The sequence below is a fragment of the Pagrus pagrus genome, assembly GCF_965226575.1.
Source record: "Pagrus pagrus genome assembly, chromosome: 14".
Taxonomy (NCBI): Eukaryota; Metazoa; Chordata; class Actinopteri; order Spariformes; family Sparidae; genus Pagrus; species Pagrus pagrus.
Window position 1 is genome coordinate 2,385,089 of NC_140198.1, and position 25,545 is coordinate 2,410,633.

General features: G+C 42.2%; 1 protein-coding gene across 2 annotated transcripts; it reads right to left on the reverse strand.

The window, feature by feature from the left end:
• Positions 1 to 2,310: 2,310 nt before the first annotated feature.
• On the reverse strand, positions 2,311 to 25,297 carry st6gal1 (ST6 beta-galactosamide alpha-2,6-sialyltranferase 1). 2 transcript variants are annotated; one of them, XM_084373590.1, is made up of 9 exons: positions 25,042 to 25,297; positions 23,180 to 23,273; positions 11,086 to 11,292; positions 10,601 to 10,966; positions 10,248 to 10,512; positions 8,734 to 8,831; positions 6,475 to 6,576; positions 5,936 to 6,110; positions 2,311 to 4,642 (listed from the first exon to the last, which is right to left on the reverse strand). In XM_084373590.1, exons 2-9 carry the CDS (start codon positions 23,189 to 23,191, stop codon positions 4,371 to 4,373), a joined length of 1,497 nt encoding a protein of 498 aa, XP_084229716.1. In that variant the 5' UTR covers positions 23,192 to 23,273; positions 25,042 to 25,297; the 3' UTR covers positions 2,311 to 4,370. The 2 variants fall into 2 exon arrangements, with proteins under 2 accessions (XP_084229716.1, XP_084229717.1); XM_084373591.1 differs by lacking the exons at positions 23,180 to 23,273; positions 25,042 to 25,297 and adding an exon at positions 17,848 to 18,093.
• Positions 25,298 to 25,545: the final 248 nt, after the last annotated feature.

Sequence of the window (25,545 nt, forward strand, 5' to 3'; positions counted from 1 at the left end):
AGCGTCTTTAGCTGGTTTCACCGAGCACCGGGAGTTTCACCTATAATTGTTTCCCCCGGTAACCTCCTCATGGATAACATCTGTGTTTAGCTAGTTAGCACGCTAACATCTGCATACAACAAAGTACAGCTGAGGCTGATGGGTTAGATCGTTAGATCGTTAGATCGTCGAAGTCGTTAGATCTGCAGACATTTGGTCACAAACGCAGTGAAATTTTGACCAGAACAAGTCAGAAGGGACATTCATCACGGCAATCCATCCCATAGTTTTTGACACATTTCACTCAAAACAATAAATATTATACTGAAATTAAGTTGCATTATTTGTCTGCTACAGGATACAGATCTGCTCTGTATGTCATATTTTTTTGGTCTCGTGATGTCGCCATAGTTTTGCATCAATTAAAACAGAAAACCTTCAATATCTGTCTACGTAAACGAGAAGTTATTTCAAGAACCTATTTCCAAAATCAAACCAATAACTGTTTATAAAAAAAATCAGATATTTTATACACGTAATCTTCAGAAGGAGCATCAACTCACACCGATCCAGGCTCAGTCTGTGTTTTCATGCAAATGACCCGGCCCACGTGTGAAGATGTGAACAACAATAAAAAAGTTTTACATCGATGGTTTAGAAAAAATTAAGGGGTGAAATCTGAATTCGTGCCATGCGGATCATTTCTCTGTTTATTATCAGAGACGTAGCTCGTCTTTGTTTTCTCCTGTTGCTACACTACAGAGGAGAAAACTTTTTACAGATGGTTCACATGCGTTTGGTAATAATAGAATAAAAGTCGTAATACCCCGGAGGCTGTTCTTCACTGTGGGAATACTGAAAGTACAACAGTGACGCAGATGTGTGGGCAGAGTTTAAGTTCCTGAAACCGCAAAGAAAAATAATTGAGACAAAGCTGCGACACAGATGACGATCGAGGCTCCACAACAAAACCATAAAGATATCGATCGTTGTGTAAACACAGGCGTCAAACACGAGCTGGTTTTATGAAATACTTTGCGGATGTGAGGAGAGTTGTATTGTTTTCATGCTTCAGGCCGAGTCAACGTCAATTATCCTGGCGTTCATTTGAAAAGGACGTCTAAACAAACTGAGGAGACCCAAAAAGATGTTTTGCAGTATCTCTCAGGGGAAATAATAAATGTTATATGAGCGTTAAACGACCCTTAATTTCCTTTTTACATTATTTTACATTTAACAAAAATATAAACTCAATATTTTAGTTTTTGCTTCCTTTTTTTCAGGGGTTTAAATAAAAGATCTAGGACTTTTTCTGTGCACGTGAAGCTTATTAGTCTTAAACGCTTTGTTTTAGTAACGTCTCACCAGACTACAGAGCAGCTTCTGTCCTCAGCGCTCCGCCGTAAAGACATATTTAAATTTTACGACGTATCCAATCCAGACGCGACCGAATCCGACCTCGAAAAACACCAAACTCAAGAGTAACTATCATAAATGTGCAGAAGCTGATGTTTTCGTTTGCTTTTTGCAGAAATTAAACTCTGTTCTGCTTCACAAAGCCGAGTCACATGATCACAGTAAAGACCGTCCTCCCGGGTATTACTGCTATAATATATACACTATATAAGAGTTATAAAAAAGATTACTGGGAGCAGAGCTGCAACATTAGTCGATTAATCGATGACTGAAGAGGGAAATTAATCGTTTTAAGTCATTTTTCAAGCAAAAATGTGAAACATCGTCTGGATTTTCTGTCAAAATAAGTAATTTAAAGACGTCACTTTGAGTTCTGGGAAATTGTGATGAGCGTTTTATAAACTTAACGATGAATCGCTAATAAAATAATCATCAGTTGCAGCCCAGATGTAGGAACAGGTTGTTACAGGATACGGATACAAAATGTTTGTTAACTGGATGCTTGGATCACTGCAAAGGTTAGAGGTTAGGATTCATCCGCAGGCAGTATTTTCTTCAATAAATAGATCCAGGTGTGTGTGCAGGTGTGTGTGCAGGTGTGTGTGTGTCATGTAGAGACATTCATAAGCTCTCCTTAAAGGAGCAGTCCAACGTTTCTGTGAAATCCTGTTGTGCTCTCCAGAGTCAGTTTCACCTCTGTGGATCCAGGACAGAGTGTGAGCGTCCTAGCTTAGCATAAAGGCTAGCAGCGGGGGGGAGAAAAGGGAAGCTAGAAAACTTTAGTCTACAGGTGTGTAAGGTCTCCTGACGGCCAAGAGACAACAATTAAGACTTCTGTAAAATTAATAAGACTTTTATTATTTCTATTTCAGATCTGCAGATCCTCTAAACTAACAGCAGCCTGGAAGTTAAACTATTTATCCCACGCCATCTTTTGGAGAGAAGAAAGAAGCAGGTGTGCTTTTTAAATTTTAAACCAGCTTAACGTGGGCGCTCTCTTACTGTGGCTCCTTTGTGTGGCGTGGAAAGTAAACTTCACACCACCGATCACAGTGAGTAAACTTCCTCTCGAGAACAAAAAAACAGTCACATTTGGTGGAGACTGCCGACTTCAAGCCAAGACGTCCTGCTGCTGCTGCTCCAAGAAGAAGAAGAAGAAGAAGAAGAGGAGGAAGAGGAAGAGGAGGTGCTGTTGAAGCCCTGAAAATAGGGCAGTAAAAATTCCCAAAAAATAAAAATCCAAGCCACAGGAAAACTAATAAAGCAAAGCAGCTGTCTTTTCTGTCTTTTTCAGAAATGCAGATGACTGATTTCACACTGAGCTCAAATCAGATTGTTCCTCAGAAAAACAGTTATCGGCAGTGAAAAACTGATCCAGAATCTGATCCAGACTCGTCGACTCCACCGTCAAATGAAGAATAAAAACAAAAATTATCTCCACAGCTTCTTTCAGGATGGTGATCGGGTTTCAAAGTAAAAGTCAAAGATGTGTGTGGAAGGTTGAGAGCAGCGCCTCACAGTGGGATGACTCGTATATTACAGTTTACACATCTCACAGGTGAAGGCTCGCTCTGCACAGGTGTGTGTGTTGGGCTGTTCTGTGATGTTGATTTATAGTGAGGACTATTTTTTGATGAGGCCAAATCTCAGTTTAAGAATTAAAGGACCACACAGTTGATTTTTACATGTTTCAGCCAAATAAACCACCAATTGTGCAGAAGTCTTATGTTTTCAGACCTGAAATCTGCTCGAGATGCATCACAGTGAAAGTCTCAAATATTTTCTGGTTTCTTTCCTCTGTGACAGTAAACTGAATATCTTTGTGTTGTGGACAAAACAAGACGTTTGCAGATGTCATCTTGAACTTTTGGGAACAATGATAGAACATTTTAAATGCCAATAAACAATTAATCAAGAGTATTAACTATAAAGGAGCTCATGTAGATTAATCAGCTGCTGAAGATAGTCCAGATAAAATGTAAACTGAATATCTGAAATGATTTCAATACTCCTTTTCTGGAGTGTCGATACTCGCTGCGCTGTTTTGGAAATAAAATCGGACATTTTATTCCCGCAAAGTTAACAACATTTATATTTTTCAAGGTACATTAAACCACAGCGACCAGCTGTTATAGTAAACTCTTTTTGAAAATGAAACTATTTATTTTGGAGCCGTTTTTAAAGATTTATATTTTGGCCGACTGATATAAACGTATGCAGATTTGTTTCCATGTAACTGCAGAGAGCGTCGAGTCTCTCCTGTAGCGAAATTATCACATTATTATGCCGACTGTTATCTTATCTAACTGTCATATTGGCAGAAATGTTCATTTTGGGCCGATTCTGATATTTCTTTCAAAGCCTTTATTCGTCCGAAACACCAGATTTAAATGAGGATTTAATGAAGTGAAACTACTCATTCACTGTGATGGATGAGCTTTTCTCAATCAAGTTTCAAGTCTCTGAATTCGAAGACTAAAATCAACTTTTAATTTGAACTATTTCATTATATCGTGAGGACAGATTGTCGACTGTGTGCTGGAAGTCATTTTTTTGTTTGGAAGATGAAAAATCAGTCTAAAAATCTGATTGTACGCTTTGAAAAATAATTTCAGTATTTAGGATTTTAACTGGCTAAACCTTCAAAACCAGCGGTGTGGTCCTTTAACGTCCTCCTAAGTGTGTGTATGTGTGTGAACAGCAGGCACATCTATCAGTGTGTGTGTGTGTGTGTGTGTGTGTGTGTGTGCGCGCTCCAGTGTTGACAGCCCATAATATCAACATGTAATATTCATATACGTTCCTGTTGGTTCGGCAGTGAGGACGACGTGTTCATACGTCTGTCCTCAGCGCTCTGTGTCTTCATGCAGGGATCAGCTTCACATCATGTCTGTGTGTGTGTGTGTGTGTGTGTGTGTGTGTGTGTGTGTGTGTGTGTGTGTTTATGTGCTTCACTGGTTCTGTATGTTTCCCAGTCAGTGGTTGGATGAACCTCCGGCAGCCTGGGTGCAGTTCATTGCGCTGAACCCAGGCAGCGTGACCCGTCCGTGGGTGTAGATGTCTCGATTGGAGCCCTGGTTCATCCGCTTCACCAGGTTCTTCTCGTACAGCAGAGGGTGGTAGGCGCCCAGCGTGCAGGCGGCGTCAAAGAAACGCTGGTAGTAATGGCAGAGCTCCGTCTTCCTGCGCGACGGCAGGAACTCATAGACATGCACCACCTCGCACAGTGACATCATCAGGACGGTGCCTGGACAGGAAGCGGAGAAGACGCTTTAAAACCTTTTATGTAATTGGACACAATGTTCAGTTGAGACGTTCCAGACTGATCCTGAAGAACTTTCTTCAGGACAAACCTTTCTTGCTTGAACCCTGCCGCCTTTCTTGCTCGAACCCTACCGCCTTTCTTGATCGAACCCTACCACATTTCTTAATTGAACCCTCCCGCCTTTCTTGACTGAACCCAACCGCGTATTTTGACAGAACCCTACCACCTTTCTTGACTGAACCCTACCGCCTTTCTTGACTGAACCCAACCGCGTATCTTGACAGAACCCTACCGCCTTTCTTGACCGAACCCTACCGCCTTTCTTGACCGAGCCGTACCGCCTTTCTTGCTCGAACTCTACCGCCTTTCTTGCTCGAACCCTACCGCGTATCTTGCCCGAACCCTACCGCCTTTCTTGCCCGAGCCCTACCGCCTTTCTTGCTCAAACCCTACCGCGTATCTTGCCCGAGCCCTACCGCCTTTCTTGCTCAAACCCTACCGCCTTTCTTGCCCGAGCCCTACCGCCTTTCTTGCTCGAACCCTACAGCGTATCTTGCCTGAACCCTACCGCCTTTCTTGCCCGAGCCCTACCGCCTTTCTTGCTCGAACCCTACCGCGTATCTTGACAGAACCCTACCGCCTTTCTTGACCGAACCCTACCGCCTTTCTTGCTCGAACCCTACCGCGTATCTTGCCCAAACCCTACCGCCTTTCTTGCCCGAGCCCTACCGCCTTTCTTGATCGAACCCTACCGCGTATCTTGCCCGAACCCTACCACCTTTCTTGATCGAACCCTACCGCGTATCTTGACAGAACCCTACCACCTTTCTTGACTGAACCCTACCGCCTTTCTTGACCGAACCCTACCGAACTTTCTTTACTTTAGTTGAAGGCTGTTACTTATTTCTGGACAAAACTGAATGCTTCTGTTGTCTGGTGTATTTCTCTGCAGCTGCTGTCAGTACTTACCACATTTACAAGGCTACATCCGTTATTTTAATGTGTCATATTCATATTTAATGAACATTTAAGTAAAGAAAAGTATCAGATCAGACTCAGTGTCGGCGTATATACATTATTAAAGAAGTCCAGAATCGAGGCCAACAAAGCTTCATCAGGAGATCCTTATTTTATCCTTATTCACACTTTCACTTAACTGATTTCTGTACTTCTGTTTTTTTCTGTGTTCTTCTCAGTAATTCAGCAAAGTGGTTGCAGCTCACTGGATGTGAGGTTATAAACAGGAAGTGGTGACGGACGTAATGTTTGACATACCGAGCAGGCCAGAGGAGGGCGGGTTCTTCTGGATCGGCTCAGCCATGTTGTCTTGTATCCGCTGCCAGACCTGCCACTCAAAGCGAGGGTGCAGGATGTAGAAGGGCTGCATGGGATGAACCCTCCTGTATCTCTGGTACTGGGTGAAGATGGGGTAGTCCGTCCTGTTGAACCACTGCAGGTGGGACACAGTAATATTACGACTTCTGTTAAAAACTTTGTGACATACTGTGGGTTTCACACAACTGACAGTTAATAATAATCTCCTTCCCTCAGAACCAAAGGTAATTAGAGGCTATCGTGTGAGGTGAAGACAAAAATCAAAATGACTCAGTCAAATCTAAAAACACAGACATGACACACATATTTTTAGATTCAGCATGGCTTCTTCTTTCACAGGATATTATTATCTCCAGTGTCCGTCGCAAATAAAAGTTCATAATTTCCGTTTATGGAGGAGCCTGAGAATCTTCACATTTTTAGGTTTTCTTCAGAGCAGAAAAGTGTCTTCTGTGAGTGCATGATGATGTAATCGTTACCTGAGTGAGGTCAGCAGAGAAGGGGGCGGGGTCCCAGGCCACCAGAGCACCTGAGCTGTACAGAGAACTGGACAGGAAACGATGGTCATCAGACGCCATCACCTGCAAGACAAGCAGATATTAATAAAAACACAGATACATCACTTCTACAGTGACGCTGACGAGCATCTCATTACATAAATTAATTTTAAGACAGAATCTGTAATAAACCCAGACAAAATAAAATAAGAAGCTTCTGGAGATGTTTTAAAGCTCACTGAGCAGCAAACCAGCTCACTTAAAAAAACTAATAATTCGGTCGAAACATTTTCATGGATACTGAATGCAAAGTGACACATTATCTCTGCTCCATCAGCGGGAAACATCAGCACTTGATTATGAGATTAAACGTGTCAAGTTTGTAGTCGGAAACTTTGAACTGTCAGAGCTCAGAAATATCCTTCTTTTATCGATTATTTCCAACCACCCAAACTGAAACTCTCGGGTAAAACCCGGCTGTTTTGCAAGTCAAAGCTGAGCCTATCATAGCCTGAATGAATCTGAATGTTAGTCTCCACGATGAGGCAAAGTGGGTGGTTTTGTTGCTCTGTAACTATGTGTGACCGGCTGAACCTCAGTGAATCTGAGTCAGAGTGAGAGTGAAGCACCAGCGCGTCACCGCAGCCACAGAAAAAAAGCGCTCTTATGGTGGGTAAAGTTAATTTAATCGGCCGTAAAGTGTCTGGATGAGCTCAGGTTGCAGCATGATAGTTACTGAAAGGCCGTTTATTGTGTTCGCTGCCACGGAGGAGAAATAGAAAAGTCAGTGTTCATGCAGCGTCAGTCTGCTGAGTCTTTCTGCATTCTTCACAGCAGAGTCGGGTCAAACCGTTGGAAAGCTGGTTGGCAGCTACGAGTCAGACTGGAGCAGAAATAAATAATATAAAACCAGAAGTGTCCAAAATACAGTTTGAGAAATATAAAAACTGAGATGTTTCTTCCATAATTCGTCCTCATGTGGATGTTATTATGTTATGTTTCTTAAATCTTGTGCATACACGAGGATAAAAATAGCTGAAAGCTTAATCATCAGGAAATAGTTACTATAGCAACTATCGGCATCCGTCCAGACGTGTTGCTAAGAACGAAAACACCAGATGTACAACTATAACTTAAATGATAACAGTCATCATCTCCTCCCTCCAGCATCTCTGGAGCTTCACAGTAAAACACAGCGCTGCAGCATTCTGCTAAACAACTGAAGGAGATGAAGACTTGTTTTAATAACAGAAAATACAACCAGAAAAGAAAACATCAAACGTCTCCACACAGCTCGTCTGGTGTGATTCAAGTCTCAAAGAAGCCTTGAGATCACAAATTGATATGAAAAGATGTTTTTTATGATGTCTTAAAAGATGAAGTCATCACTGTAGCTGCTGAGCTGAAAGCAGAGTGGGTGCCCTGAGGGTGTAAATAACTTCTTTTCAAATCAGTTTGTGGTCTCGGGGCTGCTGGAGACTTGGCCTGCATCCGAATGTCCGGACTTCACTGCACTTGCAGACTGGCGGACTTGTACGGGAAGTCCACGAGTCTGGAGGGCGGTCCAGAGTCACAATTTATCCACAATTTATAACTTCACCGGACTTAAATAAGTTAATTATCCACAATTCATTGCGATACAAGTGTGACATTGTAGAACTTATTATTAATCTGTAAAACAATAACTTTATTGAAACATGTCTTGGCCAGAAATAAAATTTAACCACATCATAATACAGAAATATGTAGAAGTAACGGTTATAGACGTTAAAATTTATTTTATTTTGTGGTCTTTCGTGTTGTCTATCAGCGGTATGTTTGCCACTCGCAGACTTGACGCGATGACAGTGAACGTGTCACAGACGTACAGCTGAAGTCCGGAGGGAGGAGATTTGGATGTCTTCATGTTTAACCTTCTTAACATGGACATTTTTTTTAATTCTCATCAAAATCTCAAACTAATGTCTCGTCTGATTTATTTTAGTATTGTTTATAAATTATTCCATAAATAAATCAGCTGTTCATTATGTTTGAAACTTATTCACTCTCAGTTTGATTGAAGCCACAGAAGCTGTCGGACTACGTTTTTTCCTGGACCACACCTGAATCAGGGTGTTATCGTCCAGTCCAGGTGGTGCTGCTGAAGCCGTTATTTTACATGATTTGTATTTTTCCATGTTTCGGGAGTCAAACCAGCTTGTTTGAGGTTTCGATGACGAGCGCTGGGTTGGTTTTGTTCACCTGTGAGTTGATGAGGCGTATCGTGGTTTTCGACCCGACGTCCTTCTCGTAGCCGGTGGTGGGCGCTGCGTTGAAGCGCAGCACGGCATCGTGAGCGTCTGTGATTAAGTTACAAAAAACAGTTTGAGAAGAAGTGAAAACTTTCTGAGTCACTGATGCAACAGATTTTCTGTTTCTGTAAATAGCCTGCTTATTAAAAACAGGAACACACAAGTGGAAACAGCACAGTGATGTGAGACGCACAGATGTTTCTGATCAATGTCACTTCAGATTTCAAAACTCCTGAAGAAGAACTGAAAACAACAGGTTGAACATAGTTTAGTGTCCTGTTAAAAATAAAAAAGAAAAGGTCACTTTGAGCCTCATATCACGGACTGATCTCCTTCTCTTCATTCTGATGTTTTGTGCACTGCGACGTCTCCTCCCTGCTCACTGAGATCAACAGCAGATGTTGATGTCGGTCGCTGGTGGAGCGTCCTGGCACATGAGGAACCGAACCAAAATAAAAACAGTGTTTCCTAAACGACCGAGTAAACAGCAGCAGAGGCTCGAGCTCTTCTCAACTCCAACACCTACACATTTACTAAATCTGTTCCTGGTTGAGAGCGCGTAGTTCAACTTCAAGCACAGGAACGCAGATAAGATGGAGAACGCGGATAAGTACTTTAAAAAAAATATGCAGCTCTGCAGCCCGTGTGAACAACGAGCACAACAACTGAGCTGTGCAGATTAAATGTGAGGATCTGGAGCAGGGCCACTTGCTCGATGCTCTTTAAATATGTACCATCTGCAATTCTAGATTATTTTACATAATATGAGCATAATTATATAATACATCAGCCCTTGAGCAAAGCATCGAACCCCCTAACTGCCCGGGGTGCCTGATTACAGGGCAGCCCCGTCGCTCTGACACCATTACATACAGTAACGCGTGTGTAGGTCATGTTTGTGTGTCAGGCTTGTGTTTCTGTGTAAAAACACGACAGAGTGAAACAATTGAATTCCCCTGAAAAGGGATAAAAATCTTCTTCCTCTTCTTGGCTGTCTGCTTTTGGCCTCGAGCTTCCAGCCTTCAGACGGCAACAAAAAAAAAGGAAACACATTCTTCTTCTCGGGTTGAAATATAGGAAATAACTTACTGGCACCCACTGAGCAGGTTCATGTGGAAGACAAATGAAACAGAAATTGTGATCCTTGTTGGATACAAAACTAAAATTACAGAATAACAAACAACAACCGAAGCAAGACGACTGTCCAGATTCAAGGACATCAGAGGACAAATGTTTCACTGATTAAGACGCACATGACGTTTAATTAAAGTTTGTATCCGTGAGCTCCAGGCTAACTTTGACTTTGTTCCTCAAGTTTTTTCATGTCGGTGTCGGTGAAATGAACCAAACCTTGATGACAACAAACACACTTGAAACATGGAGCGAGATTTAAACTCAGGAGACAAAATGGACTCCTCTGTTTCCACGTAAAGAAAACCTTGATTTACCATTAAAACATCTCACCTATCTCTTTGCCCAGTCCAGAGTAGCGGAGCGACCCCGCAGACGACACCACAGCACAGCTCTTGTAAGGCCCAAGGTCAGAGGTCAGCTGGTTCGGGGGCAGCTGTGCGGCCCAGGGCAGTGACGAGAAGGGCTGGAGGTCGGGGGTCAAAGTCGTGACCTCGACCTTGCCCTTCATTTGGCAGAGAAGCTCGCGACCGCTCAGCTTGGGCCGGCTGGAGACGCCGCCAGGGCCGCTGAACTCGACTCCGTATTTATTCATCGACTGACGGATGAAAAAGAAACAATTTGTTGGGAAAATAATCTCAGAATTCAGCAAAGTTCAATATTTAGTTTCTTTCTCCATTTTTCACCTGATAATTCTGCACCACCTTCCTCAGTCGGCTTCCCAGCATGTTACTGGACATCTCGTCATCCCACACCTCTCCCAGGAGCCCGTGAGGCCCGAAGAACTCGGCCTCCCCTCGGCCACTCAGCTCCCCCCTCCGCCGGCCTCCGAACAGGGTCTCCAGCGCACGAGTGAAGGGGCGCGGCAGCAGCCGGGAGAAAAACCCGGGGGGCTCCTGCCCCCTCGTCTTCTTCTTCGGCGTCGAGTCCGCGACTTCGTGGGTGTGGTTTGGAGAGGAGAGGACAGGGATTGGACGGTGAGGGTCACCTGGGACGACGCCTGGGAGCTTCTGAGGGTCGATGTACATGGGCTTGGCTCCACCTCGCAGCACCTGAGGGAGCCAGAGACGACGACGTCAAACATCTATGGCCCAAATTTATCAAGCATCTCAGACATGACCAACATGATTTAGCCAGAGAACCAACACAACAGTGAAAAACAGCGACAGACCTTGATGACAGAGTGTGCACGAGGCTGAGCTCGGGTTCGTGCCCGGACCCCGAAGATGGCGTCTGTGACGGGCACGCTGTTTTCAGCGCAGAGGGCGTAGAGCAGCGCCATGGAGATGCAGAAGAAGGCCATGCAGAGCGCTCCACGACGAGCCCGACGCCTCAGACGCCACAACAGGCTGACTCTGTCCATCGCCGCCCCAGAATACTGCAGGACACACGGTCATATTCACATTATCATCGAGAAGAGTTCAGACAAACTTCTATAAACGTAAGAAACAAATTAAATCAGGAGGGAAACAGCTGATGAAACAACTTAGGAGAGAACGTTGTTGTCATGACAGTAACGGACCAGACTGTCACAGTACAGTACAGACCACTGGTTCAACCCACGTAGTCATTATATCCACATTACTGATTATTACTGATCGATCCAAAATCTCACCGTGTTAATATCTTGTGAAAGGTTCAGGTATTGTGAGGTCAGATCACTCAGCCCTGTACAGACGTGGTTTACAGTTTTACACTTCAGTCAGACCAGCGTTCACTACAGTTTTAATGTTTACATGTGTAGAATATGTCACAGACATGAACAGATACAGCAGATGATTTCTGTCTCCCTCCTGCTTTGTCGCTCTTTCAACGGGGGTAAAGAAAAATCAGGTCATCATATTTATTGATTGTAAAAGTCGAACTTGATGTGAACAGACAGGACAGGCAAGAGCCGCTGCAGCAGCAACACTGTGGACACACGCAGACAGTAATGTTGTAACATATTACTTTATAATGACGGTAACTAGTAATATGTAAGAAATTGCATTTTGAAAGTGTGGGTGAGTGTGAGTGGAAAAAATATTTGTAATTTGAACAAAACTGTAACGACGGCTGTTTCATTCTAACACAAGATGAACGTGAAATAAGCAGGTTTCTTCACTGAATCACTGCTTCTGATACTGTAAGTGAGGGAAACAACAAAGAATAAGGACGAGGGAGCGCGCCATCGCTGCCCCGGGCGGTGGGTGAAATCAGGGAGAAAGAGCGAAGAGGAGGAGGAAAGCTTGATTCATCGGAGGGGAGGCCAGATGGAAAAAGAGGAGGGAAATCGGGACGAGTGAGGCCTGAAGATAATGAATAAAAGAGAGAGAGAGGAAGAGAAATGGAGGACGTCCATTACAAGAGTTAGTGGTCAGTGTGTAGCACACAGTGCTGCTGCAGCATTCAACCTGACCATCAGTCATATTTAATGGAAGTAAATGAGATGATGGTCGATGTGGTTTCAGCACAACTGGGGGAATAATGATGGTGGATGATGATGTAGAGGAAGAGGAAGAGGAGGAGCTCAATACGATATTAAATAGCAAATAATCAGCTTCTTTAGTAGCAAAAAAGACGTCATTACTGCAGAACTTGCCTGAGAATTTACACGTTTTTAAGTTTTCTTCAGTATCAAAGGAATCCAGTGATCCCTGTCTGTATATCAGTGGCTTCACTGCAAACAGGAAAGGTTTTAAGTTAATCCGGCTAATGTAAACAAATCAAAAGCTCCCAGATGATGGGGAGTGTTTCAAAACAAAGAGCATCGATATCCTTTCACGTGAAGGAGAAGGAGAAAGAGGAAATCAATGAAATATTCAATAGCAAGCAAACAAAAACAAGATTAAAAAATAACACTGGTGGTTTTGTTTTATCGCTTCGAGCGCTGCCAGAAGTGGATCTGAAAATGTAAAGTTTGTTTTGAGGGAAAACATCATGTGGGACATTAAAGTCGAAGATGCTGCAGAACAAGTTGCTGTAGTTTTGGCTGCTGATTTAACGGCCTGTGGAGATCTACAGGAAAGCTGTGCTGGACTGATTCATCGACAAAAGGCGAGTGGCAGCCGATAAGACCGAGCTTAACACAAACTGAAAGACAGTTAACTGCTGAAGTTTGCTACTGCCAGTTTGGGTTAGCGTTAGCTTTAGCCACAGAGGTCGGCAGCATTTACGAGCAACTCGACAGTTTTTGGAAAGAAATTTAAAAATCAGAAGAGAAAGACTGATTTTTTTCTGCCTAAACAAACTTTATTTTCATGACTGAATAAACAAACTGGCCTTAAAGAATAACACAATATTATACTGTTTTACTTTGTTTATATGTGGCGGACCCTGCCACATATAAACAGCTTGTTTATTCACTTTTAGAAAAAATACATATTTCTGAGTTTGTATTATTACCTCATTAATATTGTAAATATTAAGATTCTGAGTTTGAATTTCTTCTCCAAAACTACGTAGTGCCCCTTTAAGTCTGTGTATGAACGGTTGTCTATTTTATAATCTGTTAATCAGAAATGCGGTTGCAGAGCTGATGCTTGTCACGCTTGGCTCATTCTGCTTCACTTTAGTCAGAAACGTGGTGAAATAACGGAGGATGGAAACTGTTGACAGGAGTTAATCACTCATGTTTAATGCAGCATGTTATATGGGGCTGTTTACTTTAAAAATTACTCTAAATATGCTAAAAGAAGTTCATTTGATGTGTGATGTTAAGCTCAATGTTGCAATTTGCATTTCAGGAAATGTAAATGAAGTGAAACAAAACACTGATGTTTCAGAGTTGCAGTGTTTGTAGATAAATGTACATTCTGTTGCCAGTTAGTTGCAGTTAAGTTGTACATTTATCTTTTTTATTCATTGTCACTTAATGGCTCGTGGACTTACAGCTGAAGACTAATGCCTAAAAAACTAATAGCTCATAATGCACATGTGAAACAAGCTGAACTGTCAAATCTGCCAAAATAAAAGAAGGAAGAAGGAACCGGTTGGTCATTGAGTGGAATCCAGTTTTTAAACTTTGGTTCGATGCATTGACCTCTTTCGAGCTGGGAAGCTGCACATGTTTCTAAACGCAACTTAACAATCAGTCACTCTATCAAGCTCCTCTGTTAAATACTCATTACTCCGTGTTAAATACTTCTTGACGGACCAGTTTCCAGGTAAATTAAAAAAAAGCACTGTGAATGTGCGATCAGGCACGATGAAACACCAGGAGGATCAACTTCAGGTATGTATTAGCACCATACAGTAATCTTAATACATATGGATCAAATAACTGGCTGCAACGTGAAAGTACAAAGAGCTGATAACTCACATTTCTCTGACAAAAAAATGCTGCCATTAGAGAGGGTTGTGCTGCAGGTGGTGAAAGAGCTCACACCTGAGCTCAACCCTCTGCATGAAAGGCTCGGATCAGTCCACGCTCCTCCTACTTCCTCCTCTGACCTGCTCCTCACAACACTCGGCCAAATCACATTTTCATAGGACATACTGTGAATAAATGTCCTTAAATCCACTTACAAGTCATAGCAAAAAAAAGACAGTCCGTATTACTGCAGAACTTGCCTGAGAAGTTACACGTTTTTGAGTTTTCTTCAGTATAAAGATAATCCAATGATAGTTGTCCGTATATTCATGGGTGCACTGCAAAAAGGAATCGTTTTAAGATAAGTCGGCATACTTTTAATGGTGCCAAATATAAACAAAAAAAGCAAAAGCTCCCATATCAAAACCTGGAGCACGATTATCCCCGCAAGTAAAAGTTAGACAGAGAGTAATAATACAAGTTAACGTGGTGATTTGAGATTCCCTGCGCTGAAAAAACAGACATACCAGCCCCCCATCATCTATAGGCCTCGCGAATAATCCACAGATTTAGAGCTGAAGAGTGAGGCTCAGCCGCACAAAAACAGTAGTGACACAGTGAAACGTAATCACTGAGCCAAAATAAATCCCTGCAGGGAGAAAGGTGGTCTAACATGACTCAGCGTTTCCTGCAGCAGGTAGAAGAATGCAGTTTTTGATGCCTCAAATAAGCTGAAGCAGCACATCTAAGTCAAGAGAAATCACAGAGAGGACATTAATAACATTGAAATCATTTTCTTTATTTTCACATTTTATCCAAATATTCAAGGTTCAAAGTATACAATCATTTATAAACAAGTATACATAAAGAAAAACAATTCTGTAGTGCACTTCTTAGCGTTGACCTTCTATTTCTGTAAGGATGTTGCAGGATGTTGTGGTGGAGACAGATCTCTGTAAAGATGTTTCAGGATGTTGTGGTGGAGACAGGTCTCTGTAAGGATGTTTCAGGATGTTGTGGTGGAGACAGGTCTCTGTAAAGATGTTTCAGGATGTTGTGGTGGAGACAGGTCTCTGTAAAGATGTTTCAGGATGTTGTGGTGGAGACAGGTCTCTGTAAAGATGTTTCAGGATGTTGTGGTGGAGACAGGTCTCTGTAAAAATGTTTCAGGATGTTGTGGTGGAGACAGGTCTCTGTAAAGACGTTGCAGGATGTTGTGGTGGAGACAGGTCTCTGTAAAGACGTTTCAGGATGTTGTGGTGGAGACAGATCTCTGTAAAGATGTTTCAGGATGTTGAGGTGGAGACAGGTCCCTGTAAAGATGTTTCAGGATGTTGTGGTGGAGACAGGTCCCTGTAAAGATGTTTCAGGATGTTGTGGTGGAGATAGATCCCTGTAAAGACGTTGCAGGATGTTGTGGTGGAGACAGGTCTCTGTAAAGACGTTTCAGGATGTTGTGGTGGAGACAGGTCTCTGTAAAGACGTTGCAGGATGTTGTGGTAGAGACAGGTCTCTGTAAAGACGTTTCAGGATGTTGTGGTAGAGACAGGTCTCTGTAAAGATGTTTCAGGATGTTGTGGCGGAGACAGGTCTCTGTAAAGATGTTTCAGGATGTTGTGGCGGAGACAGGTCTCTGTAAAGATGTGGGCACAACAGCCTCTGTCGCTTGGCAAGCCGAGTCCCATTTGTCCATTTAATTTTCCTCTGATTGAACATTAGTCAGGAGCTCAAACCACTCTGGATTAGCTTGACTCTTATCCCGACTCTCTTCCTCTCACCCCTGGAGCTGACTGGCTGGTCAGATTGGATGGCTGAATAATGCCGTGGGCACTGATCGTCTCAAAGTCTGCTGCTCCTAATCTAAAAACCGCACTTCCTTTTACGATGCTGACGAATATATTTCTGTCAGAGGCAATAACTTTTGACTTTTCAACATCTGAATCTAATCACTTCATCCTTGAATCTTAGTGGATGTTTCTGCCAAATTTGAAGAAATTTCCTCAAAGCATTCTTGAGATATTGTGTCACAAGAATGGGAAGGACAGACAACCTGAAAACATGATGCCTCCTGCCGTGATTTCAGCAGTGTGGAGGCATTAAAATGAACAACAAGGCAGTGAAATTTGAAGGATACCGACCGCTGCATCTGCAGGCCCCACTGTTTGTTTTCATTATGTTTATGGCACACAAGGGACACGACCCACTGCACCATAAGGTGACGATTCTCCGAGGAGATGCATCCCAGTGGAGGCATAATCAACTGGAAAAGGACAGCGGGCCTGTTCTGGGTCTGCCTCAGAGAGATTTACCATAAACACTTTCGCACAGGAAGTAGCTGGGGAGAACGACAGCTGAGCCACTTTGCTTCGCCTAATGCCACCGTGACCTTGATCTGAAAAAGCCACACAAAATGGATGGCAAATCTGAAGCAGGATTTGATTCAATGTAAACAATATTCAACCCTTGACTCAGTATAAATCCCACATGTGCTCTATATGCTGCTTCACAACGTGGCCAAATGGACCAGAGGGAAACAGGAATCAATTCAATCTATTGTATGTACCGGCCCTATGGAAACAAACGCAAAGATGGCGGCCTGCTGTGCTGCATACGAGTGCAGGGTACTTATAAAATCAATGTTCCTGCTGAGTTAATTCTATACATACAGCAGCTGGTTTGCACACAGCCAGAGGCTGAATATGCAGCAGTCAGCTCCACTCTGCACTGTCCGACACACTGCTGCCTGTCTGAATAACTTGTTTTTCTATGTGGAGCCACAGTGGTGACGATAACACGACACGTTCTGGTTTGTGAGGACGACATCCAGGAGCATCAGATGGGAATATATCAGCAGATAGTAACTCTTAGCATCATAAACACTTACAACAAATAAACATTCATGTTATTTATTTTAAGGAAGAGTTTAAGTGTATGTTGTGTTTTCTCATTCCTGTTGATGAGTTTTACAACCTGACCGATGCATTTGTTGGGTGATATTATCGACCGATATTGAACAATACAGTTTATCGTTAAACTGTAGGATATCCTGCCTCCATCAGAAATCTGTGTCACAAATGTGTGATAAACACATTTCAGGGATAATTGCAAAAAAAATGTGTGAATACTGGCCGAATTATCAATACCAGAGATTTTTGCTCGCTCAAAAATTGAGTATCAGTCGAGCTCTAATAGGTTTAGATTTGGGGCTTTAAATAGATGAAAATAAGGCTGTAAGTAACAATTATTTTCAGAGTGAAGACTCTTAGTTTAGCTTGTTAGCATGCTAACATTTGAGATGTGGCAGATGGAAATTAATTCTGCAGGTATTTGGTCAGAAAACAAAAGTATTGGATTAATCTAAATGTTGACTTGATGGTGGCGCCAGAGTAAAGGATCGACATAGTTATTACAGTTCATCCTCTGGGAACCATGAGTGTCTGATCCATCCATTAGTTACTGAGACGCCCCGCTGCTAACATGGCTTAAATTGAGAAACTGCTAATCAATTATCAGCTGATTGTTTTTTCAGATGGTAAGTAATTGTTGATGAAATGTTTCTGAACGATGCTAAAAGAAAATATTTGAAGTGCTCATCAGAAGCTACCAAATGAATGTCAGCTCAAGATATCCAAAAGTCTTTACCTGATTAAAAAAGCTCCAAACGTCAAAATGAAGAGGCTGAAACCGATAACACGGGTTCCTACTCTTCTCTTGAGATGATTTTCAAGGGCTTTTCCAGGACATTTTCAGTTTTGCTTTTTCTCTCATTTTCCAGGACGCATGGGAACCCTGCGATCGTCTGAGTCGCAGGAAAATTTACTTTTTAGAAAATCGGAAAACATTCATTCAATTATAGAAAAAATTCTGATGAGACTTCAGTGGCTTCCTCAGATGGAATGAAATGTCCCGAGTCCGGTTCGAGCTCTGAAAGAACCATCTGTACTCTCAGCTGAAAAAACGGAAGTGACTAAAGACACAGAGAGATTTCAATGGCTGACCTCTGGGAGAACATAAAGAGGCTTTTGGGGGAAACAGCTGCTTCCACTCGGCTTCACTGACAGGAAGGAGCTGTCTGCGTCCAGTTTGATGAACATCAACGCACATTTTTATTTATGTCTGATTCAGCGGGGCTGTCGCCAACCATCCTGGATATTTCACTTTTACTGAACTTTATTTATTGTCACTCAAAAACTGCTGCCGTCACCTTCTTTGAAATCCATATCCTGAACTGAACAAACAACCTTTTCTCTGCAAAACAAACAAACAAACAAACTATATGAGAGCGCCGACAGTGAACCAAAACAGTGAAGCTGTGGTCGAACAGATGAACAATGAACCGAAACTGACTGTGAAGCGATTTCATACATCGTTACTATCAGGTACCGAAACTTTGTCATTAAACTTTGCAAGTGAAGTGGACTTTGTGCGGGACTCTTTTTCCTGGTTTCGTCGGCCTTCGGTCTTCTCCTACGCACCTGTCGACCTTCAGGTGTGCATAAGCTGCACTCTGTGAATACATCGTTATATAAAAATAAATAGTTTTGCAGATGCTTCGGGCATCAGTCCAATATCAGCACGTTAAAGGTGGGAATTCGAGCTGAACTGGACCGAACAGAATTACAACTGCTGAATGAATGAATGAATGAATGAATGAAAGAAGCGGCTGCATCACTGCAGCACTGCAGAGCTTCAGAGACTCAGACAGATGGTGGTGTCACCAGATATCTGCTTAAAGATGTCGCCCTAAATCCCCAGCCTTCACACACACACACACACACACACACACACAGAGGCAGCCAGAGGTGTTTGTGTGTTATGCATGGACTTATGGAGCCATAAACTACGCAAGATTAAAAGGTAGGAGTGTGTGTGTTGCTGCAATGTGTGTGTGTGTGTGTGTGTGTGTTTTAATCTGGCCTGGCGGAGTGAGAGGGAGTTATGTACGTGTCAGCAGCAGCAAAGCTCTGAATCAAACCACGGGGAGGTTGATTGGTTGGTTGCTGTCGGTGCAGCGTGACATTTATGCCTCGGCGGCATCACAGAACGAAAACCCAGCTGCACGGCTGAATGACCCGTTCTGTCTTCACGGCAGGAAAACATCAATTATGACTGAACAGAAACAGAGACGGAAACATTAAAAGATGAGAATCAGTCAGGTGCGACATGTACCGACCAATCGAGATGGTAAAATAATTCTCTGCTTTGATGTTTAATATAACGTAAATGTAACGGTGTTTCCCACACATACACTTTACTTGGGTGCCTCATTTCAGCATTTTATACTTTTATTTTTCTTATCCAGCCGAGAGAACGACACCATCCGCGATCGATCAACCAGTGGACAATCCGCCCTCGCGTTTACGTACCAAACACAACAAAACAAAACACGTTTGATACTGGTTGCAAACCTTTTCACGGTGCATCTGTTTAGATTCAGATTCAGGTTTTTAATTTTACTCTAGACCACGTGGTGGTATGGCGGACAAAGGTAAAAGAAAGTTATATAAACAGAGGGAGAACATTACTCAAAGCTTGGCCCACTTCACTTTATCAGTCTGCAATAACAATATTAGTTTAATCATAGATGGATGAATTAAGAAGAACTTCTTTCTGTTATCAACAATGCTTTTGTTTTCACACTCTTCCTCCAGCCAATTATCATCACATGAAGTACAAAACATTTTGTTTCTTTCCTGTTATTTTTGTAATTTTGTTATTAGAAACTCTGAGATAACAATCAGCCTGGTCATAACTCCTATTTTCACAAAGTAAATTCCTCAAAAAATTAAAATTAAAATGTGTTATTGGTCCATCAAATATAACATTTATTTAAATTTCTGTAAAAAAATGTCTATAGGAGGAACAGGTGCAGATAAATGGTTTCCTTAATTTAAATCACGGCACACGCAAGAAGAAATTGTAATTGTCGAAAAAATAAAGTAACAAAGATCTGATGTTTAAAGTGCTCGACTGCTACAGAAAAATAAACCTCAAATATTATTGGCATATTATGAAAACCATGCGGACCGACACAAAATCCCCAGCCCCCTAAACCTGCGTCAGAGCTGCTAAATTAAATAAATAAACATGTTTAGTCGCACGTGAGAGATTTTCAGGTGGACCTGCGACCAAAACAGCTGCTTCCTGGAGCCACGTGCTGAAAACTGAAACATGTCGGTTAACATCGGATAATAATAAAACAGGTGCTGATCAAAATCCTGCTCACATCAGCCTCGTGGTTTTAAAGGTCCAGTTTGTAAGAAAGTTGATACTTGAGTCTCATTCCCAAAGTCAAACACTGACTCTGTAGGTCGGGTCGGTCGCCATCACAAAGCTTCAGTATATGATGAGTTGAGACCTTCAATTCAGATTTGGAGTTATTGTTTGATTGATTTATATTTTTATTTTGAACATGTAAAAACAAAAACAAAGATTAAAATAAAAGCTTTCCAAAAATAAGTCGTTTAAGTATTTTTTTGTACCAATATCAGTATAACTGGAACAAAATGGCTGCGAATCCACCATCTACTGCAGCTCACCTGAATAAAATAAAATCTAAACTTTAACAGACTCTATTCAGCTAATTAAGAAGCAGTGGTACGCAGTTTGTTGGAATTCATTTTTTAATTATTCATGAAAAAAAAAGTGTGCGGCACAATTAAAATAGATATTTAGGGCAGTTATCTGGTGAGACTGCAGGGAGAGGATCAGCAGAAACCATCTTAGAGAAATGCAAAGTTGGAATAACGGTAAGTTTTTCTTAACTTCCTTCTTTCTGTGTGAATGCAGCATGAATCAGTGCAGGAGGTATGAATCAGGGGAGAGCCTCAGGGGACCTGGGGGAGGTCGCCATGTTATCAGCAGCACTTTTAAACTATTCAGCTACTAAGTTATTCAGCCACCGCGCTACCTGCTGTGTTGACATATCACTAATCAGGCCCACCAGAGGCGTCACTCTCTGCAGCAACTTAAAAAGTTAGGTGTGACTGCGGAGGCGACGCTTCAGAGCGCTCTCGCCTTCACAGTCTCAGGATGACGTGGCAACACAACCGGCCTAGTAAGAGGACAGATAGAGCGGGCTGTCTGAGATCATCAGCTGTGATCGTCCCTCTGTTTGCTCCAGTTATGCCAAACGTATCAAACACATGAGGAGTGATCACCGACCGCCTCGTCCTCCTCCTCCCCCTCCAGCTCCTTCCCTCAGGATGGAGATTCAAGTGGTTTAAGTGAAGGATGTCTGGCCTCAGGAACAGCACATATCCTGAGACTGTCCGTCACTTGGACTCTGACGTACGAGCACTTAAAGCAGCAGAACGAGCACTTTAAACGTAGGAAGGCAGCTGCACAAAGCAAGCAGCACTTTAGGATTCATCATATTACTTATGTCTGAATGTATAACTGTTGGTCCTAATGTATTTTATATGTTTATGTTTCTGTTCTCTTGTCTGGTCTGTTTTTAAGAGCCGTACTGAGCTGTGTTGTCATGGCAATAAAGTACTGAACTGAATAAGACCCGGCGACTGGCATGAAGAATAACTTTAATAACTGAACAGAAAGAGCTGATCGTCTCGCTAACGGACTCTAGTTCTGGTCTCTCGTATTAAAGACTGTTAGACCGTTTCATAAACAGTTAAAACCTCCTTATTGTGTGTTTAAATGTGGAACCATAAGGGAGGATCAGGATTTATTTTTCCTTTTCCACTGCATCCAAAAGTTGTTTCAAACACAAATACGACACATTTTAATGTAACCAGTAACGGGCCAAACACGGAGCCTTGGGGGACTCCACAAGTAACTACGGGTGTAACCAACCATCGATTAAATGATCAATGATCCGATGTGATCAATGCAAAGTGAAAACATTAATCCTTGTCATCATTTTTATGATGAGCCTTTATTTTGAAGTTCCCCTGGTATGTATGTGTCACCTTGTCTGTCCGAGCCAAGACTTCAGGAAGAGCTTCAGGCTTTGAAACCAATTTTCACTGTGGCCAAACTGTGTTATTACATCGTTACTGATGCGCTGGGGCCCAAAAACATCCAACTAACATTATGAAGGAAGCGTCACAACCTTTCGAAATGATTCGTTTGACTTTCATAATTTTATCCATTCTGTCCGACTAAATGGAGAAAGTTTTGAGGAGCCACAAGATAAAATAATTTTATCTCTAGTCAAGTTAGCCGGACGCTAAACCGGAAGTTTGGCGGGTCGGATGATATCGTCTCATATTCACGTGGAGCCGTGAATTTAATTACATTTTGGTATCATGACATACTTCATGATATCGGCAGATATCACATCGCTGTCTAAAAAATCAACATAATATTTTATCTTGATGAAACTGTTGATTTACACCCTGAAAAGTAACACTTCAATAACTGAGTTAAAGTTATTTATTTGCTAATTAACCAGGAGTGTGTTCGCTCTTTAACTCCACGTTTCTTATTTATTCAGTAATCCGTCGAGATTAATAATATCAAATCCTTTCATGAGATCCACTGTTCAGTCATTATTTTCTAGTTAGTTTCTATTTTGTTTATTTCCTCCTCATATTCAATTTGTGAAGATTTATAGAATTGCATTTTTAATCAAATTGAGTCTTTTATGCTGCAGAGACTCACGTCTGTGAACAGAAACACACGTCCGTCTCCAGCTGATTGAAGCTGCGAGACATGTTGGCAGCTCGTAGAGGCTGTTTACAAATACGTCAGTGATTTCATCTCACACTCGATCGTATTTTTACACCTGCATCAGTGCAGTGGATGAATCATGACACCTGCAGTTACTGTTACTACTGTTGAAGCTGTGAGTCATCTGAACACACGTCTCTGAGGCCTCGAACCACTCGAGGTTTCTCAAATACTGACAGATGATTGTTGTTTTACACACAGGACACGAGTGGAGGCTTTGAGACTGAGCACTGTGATCTGAGTTTCTGCTGATGTTCGGGGTGGTGAGCAGCGGTGGTGTTACCTTGTAGCCCATGATGTGTGTGGTACCGCACGCTGTGTTGCTGAAGTTGTTGCTTAGAAACGGGCTGCTGCCTTCAGGGTCCCCCTCATCGCCTCTGTGGACGCAGAGATAAATATACACACTGTTATACACAGGGCACATATTTGTGCTGCCAACAGGAAAAAATGTTGGACCTCTGCTCCTGTTTGCAGCGATGATACACCACTTTTTCTTCTGTTTTTGCTACATTGCATTTAATCAAAGACTCAACACAGGGTGCCGAATTCAGCGTTTTTGTACACAAGCGAAAAAATAGCTAGTGAACGCTCAAATTTTACCAGACACTCGTTAGATCAGATTGTCGATCTTTTCTCTTCATGTCACTCTTTACTTCTACCTCTCTACATCTTCACTGCAATTATCTGATTATCTAAAAATTAATTGGAAGCTATTTTGATTGTTCATGTAAAAACACTTCACAAAAGTGAAGATTTGCTGCTTTTTCCTTTTAAATTATTCTAATGATTTGCATCTAATTGTAATCATGTGTCACAATATCAGAATTTTTGTGGCCAAACGGATTCTTGATCACAGTAAAAAAAAAATGCGATCAATCAAATCTATCTTTACTTTTGTTTACTGCGTGTTTTGTGTTTTTGAGTCTGTAACATAACGTTTTCAAACATGTACAGAAGTAAATATTACACTCAATTACCAGTGAAAAGGCGGCCGGAGGAACTCATAAACAAAAGATGCACAAGGCCGAACATCTCCGTTGGATCATTCAGACGACATTATCATCTGAACACAATATCGATACTCATGAATATCTCGATGTCGTGACGACCCTAATTTGTCATAACGTTGAGGACGGTCTGTCGGTTGGACTAAACAAACATGGTGACGGTTTCACTTTGGACTCTGAGTAACCGTGAAACCACAAACCAAACAATCAATAGATAGTAATAAGATACTTTTTATGTATTTGAGCCCAACTGTCACTGTCGGTCAATTCATCTTTAATCGACTTTACTCTTATCAGCAATTAATTGATTGAACATCTCTACATGCTGCTCTTGTTAAGCCAATAAAAGCAGTTAGTCTTCAGATGTGCTCCACTTATCGGCTCTAATGTCACCATCAGACGATTTAACGATCTGACATATATCGATCGTCCCTTTTAGTTTTATCACTGTTGACCTTCATCGTCCATAAATTAAACGTATGATCTGCTGTTTTCTGCAACTCTTGATGTGACAACTGTGTCGTACCACCGTTACAGATCTGAGGGAGTGTAATGAAAAATTGGTGCAACAGGTTCATTAATATATGAATCCCATCTTTAATTAACTGTCTTAATTAGTCTGTTCACTTAATGCTGCAGCTTCTTTATTTCCTCACATGTACTTTTTTTTTTAAATGAATTGTCTGAGCAGTACCAACACATCTGATGTCTTCCTCTTGTTTTATTTTTTGCATCAGGTTTGTTTTTGTTATTTCCTGTTGTGGGACGATGAAGATGATGTGGACTGAAGTGACCAGGAGGGAGGAAGAGGAGCAGTGAAACCGAGGATGAAGAGGTGATGTTTAGATAAATAATCAATAAACGTGTTTCACCGTATTTAACAGCTGTGTGTCTCTGTACAGGTAATAACTGGTGGATTACAGCAGCGGTGAGCACGTTAATGTGACACTAGACGTGTGTGTAGGCAGGCCATCAGCACAACCGCGTCAAGTCACCAGCGGATCATTAAGATCATGATGAGAACGCTGAGATCGATCGATCGATGGATAGATTGATACACGGATTGATTAGCAGACTGTTTATCTCCATCTCGATCTAATCTGCGTGTTATCTGAGGTGTCGCGGTGGTACCGCTGACCTGAGTGAAGTGATGCTCCTCCGGTACGAGCCCGCCAGCCTCGTCCTTCCGTTGGGTTTATCGTCACTACGGCACCGAGCATGTTGTTGTTCCCGCCGCCATGTTCCCGCCGAGTCCCGTGCGTCGCGGTGCCGCCGCTGTCCGTCCGTCCGTCCGGTCCGAGGCCGCTGTCGGTGTCCGGGAGCATTTGGAGAAGTACGAACCGGAGCAGCGAGTCCTCTCTGCGACCCAGCAGCCCGCAGCACCGAGCGGCAAGCTGGCGACCACGACACCGCACAGCTTCCGGCGAGAGTTTCAAAGTAAGAGCTGCGATACGGTGATGGTTCGTAAGCAAAAGTGACTTTCTAACTATGATATCTTTATATATATATACATATATATACACATATATACATATACACATATATACATACTCACATCTCTGTGTATATACATATATGTGTGTATATATGTGTATGTATGTGTATATATACACATATATGTGCATATATGTATATATATACG

Excerpts from the sequence above, each read along its gene's own strand:
- st6gal1 (XM_084373590.1), bottom strand. Across the intron at positions 10,513-10,600 it reads AGGTGGTGCAGAATTATCAG|TCGATGAATAAATACGGAGT; the intron begins GTGAAAAATGGA and ends TTCATCCGTCAG. Across the intron at positions 8,832-10,247 it reads TGGACTGGGCAAAGAGATAG|ACGCTCACGATGCCGTGCTG; the intron begins GTGAGATGTTTT and ends ACTTAATCACAG.